The 18607-nt window shown below is 36.6% G+C and overlaps 2 protein-coding genes across 2 annotated transcripts in view; one reads left to right on the top strand and one right to left on the bottom strand.

Annotated features, from left to right (window-relative positions):
* The window catches only part of acbd6 (acyl-CoA binding domain containing 6), a 34167-nt gene extending 26132 nt beyond the window's left edge, over positions 1–8035 (bottom strand). Inside the window, exons 1-5 of the mRNA XM_079897845.1 lie at positions 7584–8035; positions 6911–6975; positions 6530–6626; positions 5214–5296; positions 866–971 (exon numbers count right to left, since the gene is read on the bottom strand). Of these exons, the coding sequence (XP_079753971.1) occupies positions 866–971; positions 5214–5296; positions 6530–6626; positions 6911–6975; positions 7584–7859 (627 nt within the window). The 5' untranslated portion in view covers positions 7860–8035. The remainder of the gene's footprint in view (positions 1–865; positions 972–5213; positions 5297–6529; positions 6627–6910; positions 6976–7583) is intronic.
* A 1819-nt stretch (positions 8036–9854) lies between these two features.
* xpr1a (xenotropic and polytropic retrovirus receptor 1a) overlaps positions 9855–18607 on the top strand; it is a 68239-nt gene continuing 59486 nt past the window's right edge. The window contains exons 1-2 of the mRNA XM_079897844.1: positions 9855–10040; positions 16044–16095. Coding sequence (XP_079753970.1) covers positions 9972–10040; positions 16044–16095 — 121 coding nt within the window. The 5' untranslated portion in view covers positions 9855–9971. The remainder of the gene's footprint in view (positions 10041–16043; positions 16096–18607) is intronic.

The following is an 18607-nucleotide window of genomic DNA, read 5'->3' as shown; positions in this document are numbered from 1 at the left end:
ACACACACCTGCACACTACAGGCTATGCCACAGCTACAACAAAAAAGCGAATTGATTATAATAAATATTATAATTTAAAATATTCCACCAAATTTCTTCTCTAATTCACATCCCCATGTAAATCAGTGTGGTTGGGCCTGAAAGTCTACACACCAGATTTCAATTCACCAGTGCCCTCTATTGGTTCATCTGTTGAACTGCACTAGCGAGACGAACAATGGTGGACTGACAAAGGCTGCCATCTGGCCGACCTGATGCTGAGCCAACTGGTTCCCCACTTTCAGAATTGGAGTGCTGAAAGAAATGAAACGGGCCAGTTGGTCACGGTGATGTATGAATAAAAATGGGATGAGAGGATGAATGGTGCATCCAGTGACCTTTGGAGTTTTAGCCGTGTGGGAAATACAGAGGACTGATCTCTTTACATTGACAGAGAGAGAGAGAGAGAGAGTAGGGTGCGGTTCACAAGGTCCCTACACACTGAACAGGGAATATCCTTTAAAGTTCACTACTCGTGTAAATAAAATAAAATAAAAAAATGTATAAATGTTTTGAAAGAAGTCTTTTATGTTCACCAAGGCTGCATTTATTTGATCAAAAATACAGTAAAACAGTAATATTGTGAAATATTTTTACAAATTAAAATAACCATTTTCTATTTTAATGTGTTTTAAAATGTTATTTATTCCTGTGATGGAGAAGCTGAATTTTCAGCATCAATACTTCAGTCTTCAGTGTCACATGATCCTTCAGAATTCAGTCTAATATGCTGTTAAATGCTTAATTTTTAGTATTTAAAAAATGTATCAATTTATAAAAAACACTACTACATTTATAAAATGTATAAATATAAGAAAAAGCCAACCTCTTCGTCCCTTGTGTTCACGTCCACTTTCTTGGAGCTGATGGCCTTGCTGACGTGTTCGATGTTGTTCTCTCGACAGTAGTCGAAAATATTTTTGTCCTCTTCCCTGAAGTCAAACACAACAGAAAAGAAAATACCCTGAAAAAATGTCAAGCAATAATAAACGGAGCAATTCCAAGAGGCTCCTCGTGCCATTGCTGACACCAAATGATGACACAAAACCTTTTTACGAAATGTCATAGAAATGAATTAAAGAACATCTGATGAAATAGCATTAAATCATAGTAAGGAAATAAGAAACCAATAGTCTATTCTTAATGTTACATAACCAGGGTCAAGGTTGACGCTAGAAAATCTGAACCCTGTAAATAAATATGACTGATGTATGAGTGATGATCCAAGATAATGCCAGGCTAAACATGGCCAAACTGATGCGCACAGGTGCAGCATGCCGCAAAAAATCATGTTACTGGCAGGCATCTCATGGTTACATGCCCATCCACCTCTGTGGCGCATTCTCAGGAGGCTGGCGCTCACCACAGCAGTTTTAATTATTTTCCTCTCTAATCACCTTGTGGCATTTGGGCCGAACCAGGCAGGGCAGCCGCAGAGCAAGAGATCGAGAGAGAGAAAGAAAAAGGGTTATAGGGGACGAGGTACAGTTGGTTGGAGAAATCTCATTAAGAGATTTACCCCTGCCCCTCTTGCCCATGCAGGATGGCAGATTAATTGCATTTGGAGCCCTATTGTGTGGCCGCCCCTCACTCTCATTACAGGGGGCAGGGCAGATGAGACTAGCAGCGGACGGGACCTCCGTGCCTGAGAGAGACAGGAAATACAGACGGGCCAACTTTAAATGAACTGAGTATTTCTAATACACAATCAATAGACTGACACAAAACAGAAATATTAAATATATGAAGAGTTCAGATGCAAAAGCCTCTAAGTGCCATCTGAAATTTTCTTCTAGAATGATCATTTTTATCAAGCTTGTTTATTTAAGGTCAGTAATTTCACTTAAATGGCAATTAATAGGTCATTTTCATTGGCGTTTTAGTGAAATTACTGAACTTAAATATACAAGCTTCATAAAAATGATCATTTTAGAAGAAAATTTCAGATGGCACTTAGAGGCTTTTGCATCTGAACTCTTCATATACACACAGTGGTGGGAAAAGTCTGATACCAACAGAATAAATGCATTAATTGTGTGCAAAACTTGACGCATGTTATGCCTGGCATCTTACATTTCATATGCCTCAAAACGATCAATTCTAGTTAAAAACACTAGAACAGGGAGAACAAATACGTTTAAAAAAGAGAATTAAAAATCATCAGGGAAGGTGCCAGTCTAATCTAATCTAAAGGCAGGTTATTCCATAGCCGTGGCTCAACCACAGGGAAAGAGACAAAAAGGTTCTGGTCACTTGATCTTAGACTTCTGGAGGGGGTGTAAGGATGCAGCAGTTCAACTAGATATATGGGAGTTTGGTTATGTAAGGTTTTGTGAACAAAAAAGAGAATTTTAAAATCAATTCTGAACTGAATAGGAGTGATGTGATCGCTTTTATGACTTTTCTGTAGAAATCTGGCAGCAGCATTTTGGACCAGTTGGAGGCGAGCAAATTGAGATTTAGAAATACCGCAGAATAGAGAGTTGCAGTAATCTAACCGAGAAGTAATACATGCATGAACAAAGCCATATCTAAAGTTTTATAGTCGTATCATTTAAAGATAAATGTGCTAGCCAAGATTTGACATTGTTTAGGCACATTAATAGAGATTTAATTGCTGAAGGATCATTTCTATTGATTGGTAAATAGATCTGGATATCGTCAGCATAAAAATGGAAAGACATCCTACTACACAACGAATTACTTACAGTAGGACAAAAACATTTATTGCAGTTTCCACAAATAAGGTTCAAAAAGGGCCTGAAATTCTTTCTTTTTTTTAATCTGTGTTTTTTGTTTTATTAATGTAGGCAAAATTGATCAAATTAAAAAATATGTCACAATGGATAAGAGGGTTGTAAATGTATCCTACATTTGGTGATTTTTAAAATTGACGTTAAATATACAAAATGTATTGATTAAAACAAAAACTACTAATGTTAGAATGAGTACAAGACAAGTGTTGTTGTTTTTTTAAAATTAGAGTTAAATATGAAACATTTTTTTATTAAAATAAAATTACAATTTTTAATAATAAATAAAAATAATAATAATAATAAAATTAAAATAATAATTAAAAATAATAAAGAAAATTAAATTACCATGCTAGACTGGGTAAAAGTGTATCCTACATTTCGTCATTTTCAAAACTACAGTTAAATACGCAGAATTTATCAAATTAAAAAATAAATCTATCTATCTATGGAAAAAAATAATGAGAAACATGGTTGTGAATTTAGCCTAAATTAAGCTAGTTTGTAACATGAATTTGACATCAGATTATGTCACAATTATGACATAACCATAATCGTATTATTTTATTTTACTGTATTCACCTTTTGTGACAGGCCCAAATCAGAATTTTAAGGGGTAAACAAAAAATGTTGGTGTTTAAAATTAGCTACAACATCTTGCTATCTTACATTTATGTAATATAATAGTTTGTCTAACATATCAAATAATTCTCAGAACAAATTCAATAACAAATCTGTACTTAAAAGTAATGGGACACCAACGTCCACCGTATTCATGGAAAATGGCTTATGCCCATGTATGCGTGCACTAAACCTGGCCTTATCTCACTCATAGTAAATAAGGATGAATATGTGAGTGTTTGTGGTCTTACCGTGACCCAGTGTGTCTGTGCCATGTGGGCATCATCCGTCTCCCGGGGCAACTAATCAATAAAACTGCTCATTCGTCAGACTGATGCTGGCCTGTGCTCCTAAAGCGCGAGTACACACACGCACACAAGCCCACGCTTACACCTGATTAATGGCCCACTGATAAACGACATGGCATCAGCGATGCCGCTGAGCATTCTGGGAAGGTCACTGGCTACTCTGTCATTCCACAACGCTTGATCAACGTTTTCTGACTAGTGAGAGCCCAAACAAAAGACCGATGTCCAAGTTTTCACACACAGACCTCAATGCAGATTATACAGGGGAATCTTAAAAGACTAAAACATAGATATTAAAATATAATGAACAACTCTTAAGTTTTACTGCATGAATCCGTCCCGAATCCTTCTTGCACACCAGGCAATGTTAAAGGGATAGTTCTCCAAAAAATGTAAACTTTAGTTCCCATTGAGTTTCATTGTATTTTTGTCCATACAATGGAACTGAAACTGTTTGGTTACCAACAATCTTCAAAATATCATCTTTTATGTTCCTACATGTTTGTAACGACATGAGGCTGAGTAAATGATGACAGAATTTTCATTTTTTTGGGTGGACCATCCCTTTAACATCATCAATCAGTGATGAGCAGAGCTGACACATACACACTACCCTCCAAAATAGCCCGATATTCTGAAACTCTCTGCTCCCATCAATCAGATCAGATCAATCTGATTCATCTCTCTCCAAGGCGTCACAGAACAACTCATCTATCATGCATTCTACAGTGAATGAAGCTTCCTCATTCATGATTACTGCAGAAGCACAGGGTTATCAGATCAGCTTATCGGCTGTTGTTTCTCAAGTGAGTTTGAGCAAAAATAAAAAATAAAATAAAAAATGAGATGGTCCTGGAGTTACAGGTCATCTGGCTTTGCAATCGGGCAATGCAGAATCCATTAAGACGCTCTAATCAAATGCTAACGAGAGGTTTGAATATGCAGGAGGGCTCTCAATCACAGAGCTTGGAAATTGGAACGCAGTGAAGCAGTCCGCATGGCGGTCTGATTGGGTCACGCCCGAAATGGGACGCTCAGCGAGCGACAAATGGGAGGAGAGGAGGGGGAACGGGATGTTAATTGCCTCTTTGCTTTTCCGTCCCCAATGAACGACTCACATTCTCCCGGGACACGTCAACATGGGGAACGAACCCCTGTTGTATTGATACTTCAATATATTTCTTTATCCATCCATGCCTGGATCCATTTTACATTCCTATCATTGATATAATCATAAAAAAGTAATTATACTCCACTGCTTCCTAAGGCCTCTTCACCCCCTGTGCTTGCATACTAATACTGTTAATTTAAGAGGTAAAACCATGTGAATTCAGCCCTTAATTTGTCTCACTGGAAGAAGCAACGGGGCGTCTGGTATCCATGAGTTCCTTGAGCAGGAAAATGAATCATGCATCACTGACACAAGAGTGATCACTGGATCAAATAAAAAAATTACAATAAAATAATCATATTCATAAGCAAGACTTGTTACCTTATTTTTTCCTCCTGGTATAGAGAGCTAACCGCTGGCCCACCGAATCCAGTTCTATTATATCCTCCCCTTCGCTCCGACGACTAAAAAAAGAAACAGAAAACTGTCACAATGCCCACAAGTGATCCATTTAAAGGTCTTAAACATCTGAAAAGCCACAAAACTGAAGTGAAATCCCTCGCCTGCTGAACAAACAGGACATGAAACTATATAAGACAGAAACACAACAGTAGCCCATAGTAGTCACTCTCAGTTTAATTTACAAGAGAAAGGTACAATACGCCTCCGTCGAGTTCAAATAAGACAGAAATCTGGCAGGACATTGCACATGTTGCTAGACTTGACAGGTTTTGTATATGTGACATTGTTATATTCACTTTTCTTCCTTTTTTCCAGACAGCACAGCACTTGGCAACAGCAAGAGAGCGAGCACAAAGGACTCTGGATATTCAACCACTGGTGGAACTCGCTGAGGAAAAGATTAAAATTGCTTTGTGCAGCCGGACAACTCTATTATACAGCATTTTTAATTCGATGACTTCAAAATATTACAGTTCAGGGCAGAAAAGCGCTGCATCTGCACTTCTGTTTGAATAGCAGGCTTGCATTAAAATACCGTAAATTTGTGCACTTTTTTTCCCCCCTCCACAGCAAGTGCACGTATCAACAGAAGTGCACAGGAGGTCAGCAACAAGCTATTGTCTCTCCTCCCTCGCCAGGGCTCTTTCTCTACCTTGTAATGGAGCTGTCTGCCTTCTTTTTAACACACTAACACAATCAGTTCATTCTGAAAGGTGGGGAATTTGTTTATGTGCTTTTGTGCTGGTCTGGATGGCAGTCAGACTCGGTTACTTGCAGCAGTATCAATGAAGGGGGATGTATCTGCTCTGACATGTGGATTATGGGTAAAAAGCAGGAAGATAGATAGATAGATAGATACTTAAAACCAAGGGAACTACCTGTTTCAGGAGTTCACAACAACAACTGCACAATCAGAGACTGCCCTCTTCTGGACATGTTATTCAGTAACGCAGTAACATTACAGCACAGATCCACTTACTAGAAGTATAGTTTATTTGCACGAAAAAAAATAAAAATACTGATTAATGTCTTGCTTTATTTTGCGAGCAACAAATCCATCTCCAGTGACAATCCATCAAAACAATACTATGCAAATCTGTTAATCCATAACTTATATAGGTGGACTGGGACTTGTGAATATCAGTTCACATCAATATCATAGTACATCAAACAATTTTATCGCAATTTTATCCCCGTATGCAATTGCCCCTACAGTCAGTAAGTTTATTATTTACCTTCTCACTGCCTTCTGGATCCAGGGCATGTACACAGGACACGTACTCCTGCATGGCCTGCTCTGCACTCATGTCCCCCAGCTGTTTCCATGCTGACCTGTAATCAGGAAGCACTCTCTCAGACTTTAAAGATTCGATTTTCTTTCTTTCTCAAAAAGCTCATATTATTGGACACAAAGTGGATTTATTTATTCATTTAGCGCATGATTATATCCAAAAAACTGAGGAAAATTACAAGCAATTTGTCATAAGAGCCAACAATATTCATAGTATTAATCAGGTGGCTGGAGTTATGATGACAACAAAATCACTGTCAACTATGAAATGAGCCCAAATCAAAATTCAGATTTAGCATGAAACATGACTTGTTAAGAGTCTTACCATTTTCTCTGACCCTCGAAATCAAAGAAACCAGGTTTTGCTGTATTGCACTTTCCAACTTTGACCTGTCAAACATAAGTTTATTAATATATTTACTTATATGACAAATGCTCAAATAACTGATCCCAATGTCCAATGTTTTCGACTTCATAACCAACAAGCATGGTCATCTGTCAAGAGTTTACAAAACTTAGCATGGTAACTATAATTTACTTCAAAACAGTATTACTAGTTATTTTTACTACATAACATTTTGGGTAACTTTGTATTAGCCATCATTCATTGTTAAAAAAATATGGTAACGCTTTATTTTACAGTTTCCCTGTTACATATGTTACATGTACTTACCACAGCAATAACAGTAAATTATGCATAATTACACGAACTAAGCCTAAACCAAACCCTAATCCTACCCTAACCCGAATGTAAGTACATGTTGTTAATTTACATGACCTATTAGTCAGTCCTTAAATGTATAATTACACTGTAACAATGACACCTTAAAATAAAGTGTAACCAAAAATATAGAAGTAAATAAAAACTCACCAAATAATCTCAACGCTTCGTATCGTGTTGCGGGAGATCTCGTTTACATTTAACTTAGCTGCTATTATGATTGTGCAGTATCAGATATGGTAAAAACTAAAAGAAACGACAAGTAGGCTCTGTTTACCTGTTTGAACCTGGCGTACAGATACAGCAGCTGCTCTCTACTGGCTGTCTGGGCGAGATCTCTGACCCGGTCCGCTGCCACCTCGAACTCATTCTCCAGTTCTGCTCCGTCTAGTCGAAGCGCTGTATCCGCAGAACCACAATCAAACTTCCCTAATCCGAAATCTGAATCCGAGTCGGATCCTCCACCGAGCGGCTCTCCGGTGTCAGGCCGGGCTGGATCAGTACCGGAGCCTGTCGCTGAGTCTGGGGAGGAGGACGGAGATCGGGACGCCATTGAAGATAATGAAGATGCCTTATAGGGGTAATCAACAGTATTTGTGCTTTAATTATTATTAATTACTAATAACACCAGCGCAGACAGTGGACTGCTACAGTACGTTATCCGTAATCCGATTCAGTCGGACTTGTTTTGAGAATTGGTCCGTGAGTTGTACGACACAATAATAGGCACGAGTGCGTCCTGCGACCGGTTTTTTAGGTCCTACCGTTTTACAGTAGAGTAAACGCATGAAATTAAATCAAAATCAATATTGCAACCGTTCACGAACTTTATAGACGTTTCATCTATTACATATATTACTATAGATCTTGCTGTACTATATATGACATAATATGAAATATTGGCCATTGCAATTTCAAAGAACTCAGAACGCAGGCAGAATTTCAAGTCAAACCCAGAAGGGCTACAAACATTTAATTTACATTTACAACAAACTTTTCTTAGTGGTCATTTCCTGATATTAATTTCTTTTTTGCGATGCAAAAAAAGATTTTTGCAATGCAAACATTGTCCACTAGATGACACACAAATCACATTTTCCCAGGCGAATCTCGCTGTTATTCCTGCCAGCGCAATGTCCCTTGCTCATTAACTAAATTGTTAGATTTTTATAAAATATTTAATTTAACCATTTTTTTTTAAACTGTAATTTTTTAATATACATTTCTGGTTGGAGAACGGTAGTAGTCCGAAACTGTTGCCCAGAAGGCTAAATTCGCCACCCTGGTGTGCAAAAATATTACAACATAAAGCTGTAGGCATAAATCAGCTCTCTATGGCCTTGAGTCAGCAAGCAATACATCAGTAAAATGTAAGTAAATATGTTTAACATAAACACGAGTGAAGGGCACAGATGGCCTGCTGGATGTCTAATTTTAACTTTCTTTTTGTTTATTGAGTATTTAAATCATTAATGTCATTTTAATCCTGATATATACAATACATTGATATATTTAGTGATGTTTTTTGTACTTTTTGAAAGTGTTTATGCTCTCTTGTATGCTAAATATAGAGATAAATAGGTCAGCTTCTTATAAAATGTCTGTTTTTCCAAGAAATAAACCACCACCATCAACCAAGATGGGAAAGAATGTGTAGGCTAAATTATAGAATTTTGGCATAGCCTATTATATCAATATATCATAATTATGTCATAAGCATCATTATATTAATATTAACATAACTATAATCATATTATAACAAATAAATACAAATAATTATCTAACCATATATATATATATATATATATATATATATATATATATATATATATATATATATATATATATACATACATACACAAGATCATGTATACAATATGTTGAAAAATATTTGCAAGATTATAGGCTACTTATTAAAACTTTAATTGTTTTTACAGCTTCTTCACTATTAAGAAATCAATATAATATTTACTCCTGGTTTCACAAACAAGGCTTAAGCATTTTAGTCTAAAATGCCAGAGCTGTTTTAACTGAAAGCAACTTGCACTAACATATCTTAAAATATGCACACCAGTAATGTTTTTTTTTTTTCCTAAGGCACGTCAACAAAAGTTACTTAAATGTTAAGTCTTACTTAATTTGTCTTTGAAACCAGGCTTTAAAATACAACAATAATAAAAAGTTAAACTTTATATCGAAAATATTAAGCCAAAGGGCATGATTAATCACAAACAACATGCCTATTTGTAAACGCGCCTCGCGGTGCGCGGTGACGCACATGCGTCTTTCACTCACTCGCTCACTCACTCAGCGCGCGCTGATGGCGGACAACAGCTTACAAACGCCCAGAGAGTCTGGAGAGAGAAAGTCACTCCCAGATTCGCCCGCACCGGGGCTGTAGCGCTGTCATTCAGGCACCTGTTTTGGGGAGTCGGACGAGGTTTCTTTTAGTCCCTAAGTTGCGGGTTTTACTTTGAACGGGGTAATATGTGGGACCGGGGAATAGTGGACTGTGATAGACCGGACTTGATTTAGACAGAGCGGAAAGCAACGCAACGCATGAGGCTCCGTAACTTAGTGACAGAAATAACAAAAGCCCCAAAGAAGCCGCTGCCCGACCCGAGGATATTATTATAGTCCGACTGTGGATATCTGCTCCGCCAGCATGAAGTTTGCGGAGCACCTGTCCGCCCATATTACTCCAGAATGGAGGAAACAATATATTCAATACGAGGTGAGAGATTTATGTATGAATTTTACATGGTGCATGTAGTCCGTAGTTGCGTCCTAGTCTAGAGATTGAGAAGCAACTCAGAGGTTCCAGAAGCCTGTGTCAGATTTGCGGAGCAAAACTTCAGCGGATTGATTTGAATAGTGTAAATATTAGTGTAAATATGTGGAAGCAAAGAAAGATGGGTTACAGGCTTAAGTTAAATGACCTGGCTGCATGTATTTAAAATAATAAAAATAATAAATCGTATCAGACATAAGGTCAAGTAATGATGTTTCTGGAAAATAATCAATTGCTAAATTCACTTTTTTTTTTGTTTTTTGTATTGAATCACAATACATAGCCTACTACATGATAATTTCATAATTAATTGTCTCTTCAGGGTCTTTGGTATTAATGAGGGACCCTTTGGCAGCTTTTACATCTGGACAATTTTATTTATGTTTGTATATTTTAATGTTTTTTGTTCCTTTTTCAAATTTCAGTTATTGATTTTATTCTGGTTTCTTGACACTCTCACATGTCTGGAGCATCGCCAATCACCTGCCTGCACATTTGGCACAAAGAAGAATCACTTAAATTAATAATAATAAGAAACTATCTATATAATCAATTCTGTTTCAATATAACAGAATTGTAAAGTTATATTAAGTGAACTCGCCTAAATTCTTCCCTTTTTTTTTTTTTTATTGTTTTGGAATTAAGCCAGAAAGGTCATTTTATGTAATTAGGTTGCTCGCCCACTTTATGTCTGCATCAATTAATTTGCTGAGTTCAAAGTATTTCTGCTGAGAAATCTTTTTCTTTCTTTCTTTCTTTCTTTCTTTCTTTCTTTCTTTCTTTCTTTCTTTCTTTCTTTCTTTCTTTCTTTCTTTCTTTCTTTCTTTCTTTCTACCAGCATATAATGTATATATAGTAAATGGATAATCATGATTTCTGATTGTTCTTATTAAATATAATATAATATTAAAAAAACAACAAGAAATTTATGCATAATTTCCACAACATATAATAATGGTATAATAGTATAATACATAGTAGGTATAATAATGCACAAATTTTTCTTCATTAACAAAAGGTTAAATACAGCTTCAGTCCATGGTTTCCAAGGTTTCCATCCACCATTAGTTTTATGAATTATGAACAAAGGAAAGAGCTCCGAGAGATTCATGGTATATCCATCGCTAAATATAACATGCCCCACTATCAAGCCTCAGCTTTAGGAGGATGTAATTCTGCCTAAAATAAATCAATTTCATTCTCATTTAAAATGAATCAGAAGAACATTCTCAATTAAAATGAATTGAGGAATTATTATTATTATTATTTGTAGTAGTATTAGTGACTGTCATGTAATTAGTTTTGAAAAAAAAAAAATGTTGAACTGGTCATTCAAACTGTTGAATAATGAAGGATTTCAAGCCAGATTTTATTCTCATGTTGATTTATTTATTGTTTCTGTGCTGTGAAATTATTGACTGACTGCACAGTTAGACAATAAATCAATGGTATTTGTTGTGTGATGATGGATGGTCAGGGCTTCAGCATGCGTCTTGGCGCAAAGCAGGAGAATTCCTTTGTCTGGAGCACTGAATCTGTAATCAGACGGAGAACCCAGGCAAACATCTACTGCGACTATTCTAAACAAAATGTATTTATCCAGTCTATTCTGTAGTAATTCTTTGTTTTCACATAGTTTGGCAGATTGATTAGTCTTTGACCATTTAATAGAAATGACATGCAGATATTCTCAAGTGATTTAGTGGCATGGTGCCTCTATATCTGTTGCATCTGACTTTCACCGTCAAACCTCAGTTACTGGCCGCATGTGCCAATCTGCATGTGTGAACGGACTGCAGTGAGATTCCAGCTTGATCTGTCAAGGACAAGACAAAGGACTCAAGGAAAATAGTTTAATTCACAATGTTCAGCCTGTCATTTGACACTACAGGGAATGTTAAATGGATTTGTGAACTGTGTTTATACCGTTTGTGACACAGACAGATTAGCAATATCCTTTCCAGCACTGTACAGCCTTATCAATGAACTGTCTGGCTCTATTTTTCATACAGTGACAGATTGTGCAGTAGTGAGAGTCTAAGCTCTGATTTCCAAGATGAAGACGAACGTCTTTTTTCAGCTACATTTAATACAATGTGATATAGCTCTGTCTTATAGAGTGTATCCCAAAGAAAAGCCCAATTTATTAATGTTTGGTCATTGAAGTCCCTCTGTGAGCAGTTAAGCCATGATAACTATGGACTCTGTCTCTGCTCATGTATTGCTTTGCCTCCAGTGGCTGACAGCGCCACAGAAAGTCAATGTGAAGCAGCCGCACAGGCTCTGAGCAATAAAACTGAGTCCATAAACTGGCTTTAGGAAACTTACAAAGAATGAACTTCTTAAAGGGACAAACTTCCTTATACCTAGTCCTTCCATTAAAACTTTGAACGAGACAAAATATTTATTGTTTTATACTTTACATAACATATTTAAAGGATGACCTTGAAATATCAAGTGAATTACATGTTAAGATGGAAAGAGCATTGCAGTAGTAGAAGGGTGAAAGAAGGTTGATGAATCGTTTAGTCTTTCTGTTGATAAATTGACAAACTGATTGAGTGATAAATGAATTAGGATTCACACTGACTTTGGGCTGTGCATATTAAATAGCTAAATCGCTTTTATTTGACTTTTAAGCCTGACTAAGAAGGGAGAAAGAGAGAGAGTGAGAAAGATGGTGTGTTTATGGGCGTTGCTAGGGTGTTGCTATGCAGTTGCTAATAGAGTGCCTTATTCAGCAGCACTGGTTCCAGATTTTTTTTTTTATTAATTTCTCCCATAGGGATTTTTAAAAAGTCTTTGTTTAAGTTAAGTTATAAGCCATGAACCAGGCCAATCAGCTATGAGGTGAATCTACAAACTTTGATTTGAAGCAAAAAAAATCAAACAAAAATATAGAGACAAAACTGTTAACGGCTTTAGTGAGGGAAAGAACTACAATCCCATGAAGCATTGGAAACAGCATAATCAAATTAAAAACGATGGAGGAGTATACCGTAAAATATTTACGAATATTGATTATACATAAAAACAATATATTTTAAGTTAATTGCAAAATATGCAAATATAGAGTATTTCAATATTTTGAAAGCATAGGGAGATTACATAATTTGCGGTGCTTCATGGGAGTGGGCGGAGCTAAAAAGCTCTTTCGGAGTGTGTTGCTTTTTTAAACTCTCTGATTGGTGTAATTTTCTGTACAGAATCATGGGTAATTTAGTTTTTCACCAGGAATTCTGCTGTTGAAATGATTATTAAAAAAATAACCAGAAATAACGCAGGCTGACAGTTGAGCAGAAACAAATATGGATTAACAACCTAGTAGGTCAGTCTTAAAAGGTTTTAAGTTATTGTTCAAAATCAATTTCCTCGTGGAGAAAATGAATGTGTGTTGCTATGTGGTTGCTAGTGTGTTCTGGGCTGTTGCTAAGGCATTGTTAGGAAATGTGGGGCTTTTGCAGATTGCAAAATCTGTAGATCCCATGCACCCACAAATATTTGTGATCCCTAAATATGACTTTGATCCTTCCTTTAATGTACATCTATAAGATTTATTTAGCCTGTTTTATTGTCCACTGGTGGAAAATGTTATTATGATCATTTGAGGTATAATTCATGTCTGAGGAGTACACGTTTTTAAGCTTAAATGAATTTAGATAATGGGTTTAGAGTAAATCACTAACCCTAAGTATGAGCAATATCTTGCCTGTGTGTGTATATATATAGAATATGTGGCTTGTTTCTTCATATTCTTCAAAGCAGCAGGTCTGCTTACTGGCTGGGATGTATGGATCTTTGCTGGCTGACTTCACAGACCTGCTGTTCACACATGCACTGACACACACTTACACACACAGACACATATACACACAGCGACTTGTGCTCCCTCTCCCACTGGGATGACATCTGCTGTCAGGCTCGCTGGACGCAAAGATCTGGCCAAATCTCACACAGACGCATGCACACATATTTCTGAAGGAAGAGCAGATGTATAGTGCGCATGTATCCTGGTTTCAGTTATTGGTTGTATAACTTGAATACTCCAGAGAGCACGTCTAGCCTTTGTGTCATCATCATTATTGCCATGGCAATGCAGCGATTCTCTTATTTCATTGGCGGACACACTGGCCAGGCTTTGACCTTGAGTGTGAGATTTGTTTATAGTGAAAAGAAGTCTTCATAGCATCCATACAGCCCTAATTGTCTTGGTTAGCATTCAGCTTGATCTAGGGATGTCTTCTGCTTAGCAAATAAATGTTCTTGATTGCGATTCGTCTTTTGTTGTGTCAAGATATGCATTTCAATTTATGCTATATATTGTCTGAGCAGTTCCCCGCACTGACATGAGCTTGTGTAGAAAATCACCAGATAATGTTTCGCCCCCTGAGTGCTGATAAATGTTTTTGTGGGCTTCATCCAATAGATCTTATTATTTATTTGTTTATTTATTTAGAGAAGTGAGTCTGTAATCCTCCATTGTAAAATATATTTTGTCAGGTAAAGAAAATTAGCTTGATTGGCTAAATTACCTTGTTTTAATCATGTAAAAAATATTATTTGGGTCATTCCATGTCAACTCAACCAGAGGTCCCTATATAATTTTTTATTTTGATCCTTTTTTTTTTTTTTTTTTGTGGTGAAAGAAATACATAAATCCAAAATATGAAATGTCATACATGTATTTTTCCGAGTCAAAATGACATTAGAAACATGGCAGCATCATTATTTTATTTTTACACAGAGATGGGTAGGTCCATTACTAAAATCTGTTTACTTTAGTAACAAAAAAGAAAAAAAGAGAGAGGCATGTTGTATGCAATTGTTTTGATAGAGGTAAACAAGATACATTTCTAGTTTCAACATTATTTGTTGTTGAGACATTCCCCTTTAAATGCAATAAGTATCAGCTGTGTGCAAAGTGAACCACATTTGTTTTTTTACCACTGAAAATTTACACAATTTACTTATGAAGCCGCATAAAGATCTCCATATCTCTGGGATTGATCCATATAGGGCATTTAAAATTAAGATACCAAAAGAAATGTTTGTTAAAAACCAAAATATAAAAGAATATTAAGATATCTTAATTGAGTTACTGGCATGTAAACTTGAGGGGAAAAAGTGCTTTTCCCATTTTTGAACAGTCACCAATGGCTTTCATCACTATTTATGTGTGTCTTTCTTCAGGAAAAAAAAAAAAAAAAAAAAAAAAAAAAAAATATATATATATATATATATATATATATATATATATATATATATATATATATATATATATATATATAAATAAAAAAAAACCATTTGAGCTGGAGGAGTTTCCAAAATGTTGAAATAGCTTGGGTACCTTTTACCTTTATATGCAGTATTCCAATTAATGAATGAATGTGGAAATAATTCAGGTAAAAATTTAATTGCCCCTAACTTTGCATGAAGAAAAAACATTCTAGCATGTACATTTTAACTTTGAGATGCTTTACACTTTTTTCATAATGCTGCATTATCTCCCATCTTGAATGAAACCGCACCCATCACTGAGAATAACCTTATTGACATGAAATGAAATGCATTCAAATTACTGAGGCAGCCCTAAAGGTGAATCATCTTTGAGAATCCAGCGATTTGTCCAGCGATTTTCATTATCTTCTAGGTTAATGACATGCTAACAGAAGTAGGTAACCGTATTCCCAGAGAACTGAAAGACATTTCACACAAAGAGTTTAATATTCATGTTTAAAGTAACAAAAGCATGCTAGATGGCCTTATAGCATATTAGGTCAACATTTGAAGTAACCTCAATTAGCTTACATAGCCAGCCAAGTGAACCGTCTTTGCCATAACAAGTTGCTTTAATGGAGTGTGTAAGAATACTGTACATCATTGCCCCACTGACCTGTACCACAAGACTGTGATCTCATCATTATCGTATCTATTTTTCTGACGCAGGCTTTCAAGGAGATGCTGTATGCGGCCCAGGACCAGGCCCCATCCATAGAAGGTAAGGAAAATCCCTTCTGAACATGTAACCGACCAAACCCTTTTTCCATCCCGTACTCGTCCCCACCACCCTAGAACGAACTCCTTACTATAAATAGAGGACATTTCAGCAGCACTGCCACATCTTTTGCAAGACAGTGGGGCAGCTCGGCATAGCTATAATTAATACATGAGGCGTGAGGGTGACGGGGTGTGGTGGGGAAATGGTTTATCTAAAGCACTGTCGCAAAGTAGTAAACAAAGTTCTTGGGTTTCAGGTCATTTAGTCTCAAAGTGAGGATGTTGTTCTAGTACTTGTAAATTAATATTTTTGCCTCCTATGTAGCGTATGCGTATATGTCAAGGTGAGTGTTTGGTTAGAGGCGTTACTGGTGATCTTTGAAGTATTTTATGAATCCACTCCTCTAGCCAGAGTATCAGTTTCGCTGTTTTATGACTTGATTTCTTGTGGTGTTATTACATGGCAAAGCATGACACAACAGGCTTTGTGTGCTATGAAATTATATGATGTGAATTTTAGTCTAAAGTGTCCTATGAGTCAGTTAACTGGGTCATGAGCAATAGGACAGAATATTTTGCCAGAAACAAGACTGAGCAAGCCATTAATAACAGTGCCAGGCACCTGTAAAAGTTCCACACAGTTTAGCATCCATCTATCGGGGAACTAAAAACTAACAGCCCTCAGGAGATGGTGTGTGTGTGTGTGTGTGTGTAAGGTCCTGTCAAACTAAAGAAGAGATGTTCTTTCCAGTCAGTGCTTCTGAATGTCTCTGTCAGACTCTGTGTGTGTGTGGAGGCCACTTTGACCTTGTTTTTGGAATTCAGGGTTCCGTTGAGGTGGGAAATGAAAGAAAAGTTGGCATGTCTGTTCGTCAGGAAAACAGATTTATTGTGTTAAAAACGTTTTGGGGGGAAAAGAGGGAAAGCCTGAGCTGCATTTTAACTGGGCTTTGCTCACTGGCATACAAAATTCTCTTTCATGCATATAATCGCCCTGGTTTACATTACTTTAATACACAGGTTGCATGTGAACGTGATTTACTCAAACACATGAAGTATTATTATATATATATATATATATATATTTCTTTTTTTTGTGTGAAAAAAAACGGTATAGACTAATATTGCAAATTTTATTTTTTGTTTTTAATTTATTGAAATTGGATGGATACATTTGATCAATATTCGATATAGAATTGTGCATGCTTATGGCCTATTTTCCCCTTTTTTCCCCCCTTTTTTCCCCTTTAAATACATTAAATTCACATTTAATATTTAAAAACACTCATAATATGGAAGGCAATGGGGCACATGAACTGTTTGGTTACCAACATTCTTCAAAATATCTTCTTTTGTGTTCAGCGGAAGAAAGAAACTCATACAGGTTTGTACAGAGCCTCTAAAGGGACATGGTGATGGGGGAAAAAATGAGATTGGAGGAAAAATAATAAGCCAATGCTTTTGCATTCTCTCGCAAATGTTTTGCGTTCCCCCAAGAAACTTTGCGTTCACTCTCTAAACCTTTTGAGCTCTTTGCGGATGAACCCAAAGTTGCTCGGCGGAAAGCAAAAGTTGGAATGCAAGGAACACTTCTCATCCATCTCATATTTTCACCATGTCCCTTTAGAGGCTCCGTAAGTTTGGAACAACTTGAGGGTGAGTAAATGAAGACAGAATTTTCATTTTTGGGTGAACTATGCCTTTAAGTAATATCTAAGAACCAGAACACATACCTTGAATACTTTTTACCTTTTAAATTCAAGTGGGAGATCAACTGAATAACAGTTGTGATGTCGTGCAAGCACAGGATTAAGATAATTCAAATCATAATGGTAATGTGGCCAGCATATGGTATTGTAATGCCCGTGTCTAAACCCAGCATATCAGAACTAATCCATAAAGATCAATGGCTTCCTCGCTTTCCCAGCATTCATCCAAAGCCTCACACAGTTTCCAGTATCGCCACAGCTGTGGTGCAGTCTCTTCCTTTCCTTTTTTAAACCGCTTTGATATCCCTCTGTAGGGAAAGTGGATTGATGGAGAATGAAAGAGAGTAAAATAGAGCTGAAAAATAGACAGACTTATTGAAGCACCTGTCATGTGGCTTTTATATTAAGTTTCATGTCTATCAAAACTCTTAACGTGATTTGTGAGGCTTAACGCAGTAGTTTTTCACATACAGGTTTGCAATGTCAAAGTCTGTTGAGATCAAGTGATGATTTTATTAAATAAACCTCCCCCGGAACACTAATTACCGCCGCTAGATTTACGAGGAAGCTTTTTTCCTTCACATTCTGCAGAGTGTAAGAAAGAGGAGTTTTGATATTCTGTGAACACACTGGTGCCCCAGGGAGGCAATTTATTGGGTTATTACGGCCCTCTTTCTCTTTCTCTCTGGCTTGATTTGATAGAGTCATATTGAAGGCTCAATATTGAGAGAGGGGCAGTTCAGAGTGTCAGGAACACAGATCGACTCAGTATGCTAAAGCGTTTGAGCACGGAAATAGGACTGA

This window comes from Squalius cephalus (assembly GCF_949319135.1).
Source record: "Squalius cephalus genome assembly, chromosome: 16".
Taxonomy (NCBI): Eukaryota; Metazoa; Chordata; class Actinopteri; order Cypriniformes; family Leuciscidae; genus Squalius; species Squalius cephalus.
The sequence above is the reverse complement of the archived record's forward strand: the minus strand, read 5'-3'. Positions and strand labels throughout refer to the sequence as shown.